At 43.8% G+C, this 1,274-nt stretch overlaps 1 protein-coding gene across 1 annotated transcript in view; it reads left to right on the forward strand.

Moving 5' to 3' along the window:
- LOC101864052 overlaps positions 1–1,274 on the forward strand; it is a 7,758-nt gene that overhangs the window by 1,511 nt on the left and 4,973 nt on the right. Inside the window, exon 2 of the mRNA XM_013080192.1 lies at positions 286–490. Coding sequence (XP_012935646.1) covers positions 286–490 — 205 coding nt within the window. The remainder of the gene's footprint in view (positions 1–285; positions 491–1,274) is intronic.

Genomic DNA, 1,274 nt, shown 5'->3' on the forward strand with positions numbered 1-1,274 from the left:
GGGCGCCACCAAATTTTGAGGACACTTTTTTAATTGGCTCAAAGAGAGAAGTGGCCCATCTTGTCTTGTACTATCTTTGTTATAACCTCATGCCTGCTCGGAGGAATAAATCTCCTGAAAGGGAAAGAAACATTTTGCATTTTCTTTCTCGTTCTTTTTTATTTGCTTTTCTTTTTTTTTTTTTCTTTAAACAGAATCTAATATTTCTTTCTGTTTCCAGTTGTTCATTCTTTCTTTTCTATTTTCTCTGTCTGTCTTTATTATTTTTCCTTCTTTTCTCCACAGACTGCTTCCTGCACCCTGCAACACAAAACTGCTCCGACGACACTCTGTGGTATCGATACCAGGCAGGGGAGACAATAACTCTTCAGTGTCCGCTAGCTGCCGGGACAAGTTACGAATACATCCAGTGGACCATGCACCTCACTCAGATCAGTGTCTGCACCCTTGAGGACTCCCCCACTGCCTGGGTCTGTTCTCACAATGAACTGTAAGATTTTTCAAGAGTACCCCTCCTCCCCTTTCTCTTCCTCTTCCTTCTCTTCTTCCTCTTCCTACATCTCCTCCTTCATCTTTCTCCTCGCCTTACTTATTCTCTCCTTCTCCTCCTCCTCCCCCTCCTCCTCCTCCTTCATTTCGTTCTCCTAACCATCTCGTCTTCCTTCTCCGCCCCCTCCTCCGCTTCCTCCCTCTCCTCCTCCTTATCGCAATAGAAAACCTAAATTTAATAGGGTGGTCTTGAATACACATTATTACATGTGCCTCGTTTATAAAATGTCTAACCTCAATTTGTCATGAGATTGCCTTCTTACTGGTTTTTGTCACAAGTCGAAGCCGACTGACACAGGAAAAGACCTGTTTGATCGTGCACTATAGGATCAGGTCGCTAAAATCAGAGCTAAATCAGAAACCGTGCCAAATCAGTCATCAACATTCTGCAGATCAAGTGGAAGTAGACGAGAAACTCCTATTACCTTTTGTTTTTTGAGAGATTTTTACGGCATTTGCGGCGCAATTAGGTCATGTATAAGTGTCGAAGATGAGAGGTGTTGCAAGAGAGTAACAAACACAAAAAGAAGGAGGAGAGATAAGGACGGTAGTGCAAGACACTGGTTTTGATTCCACGGTTCAGACAAGCAGAGCGCCGTCTCCTATGGAAAGTTTCTTTACCTAAACTGCTTTTCATCCACCAGCTGAAAACAGTTGCTCTCTTTTCAGAGCCACAACACTGAAAAACCCTCCCACCCCACCCCGCCATCCGTTCATTTGCCACT

The sequence above is a fragment of the Aplysia californica genome, unplaced genomic scaffold (assembly GCF_000002075.1).
Source record: "Aplysia californica isolate F4 #8 unplaced genomic scaffold, AplCal3.0 scaffold00078, whole genome shotgun sequence".
NCBI lineage: Eukaryota > Metazoa > Mollusca > Gastropoda > Aplysiida > Aplysiidae > Aplysia > Aplysia californica.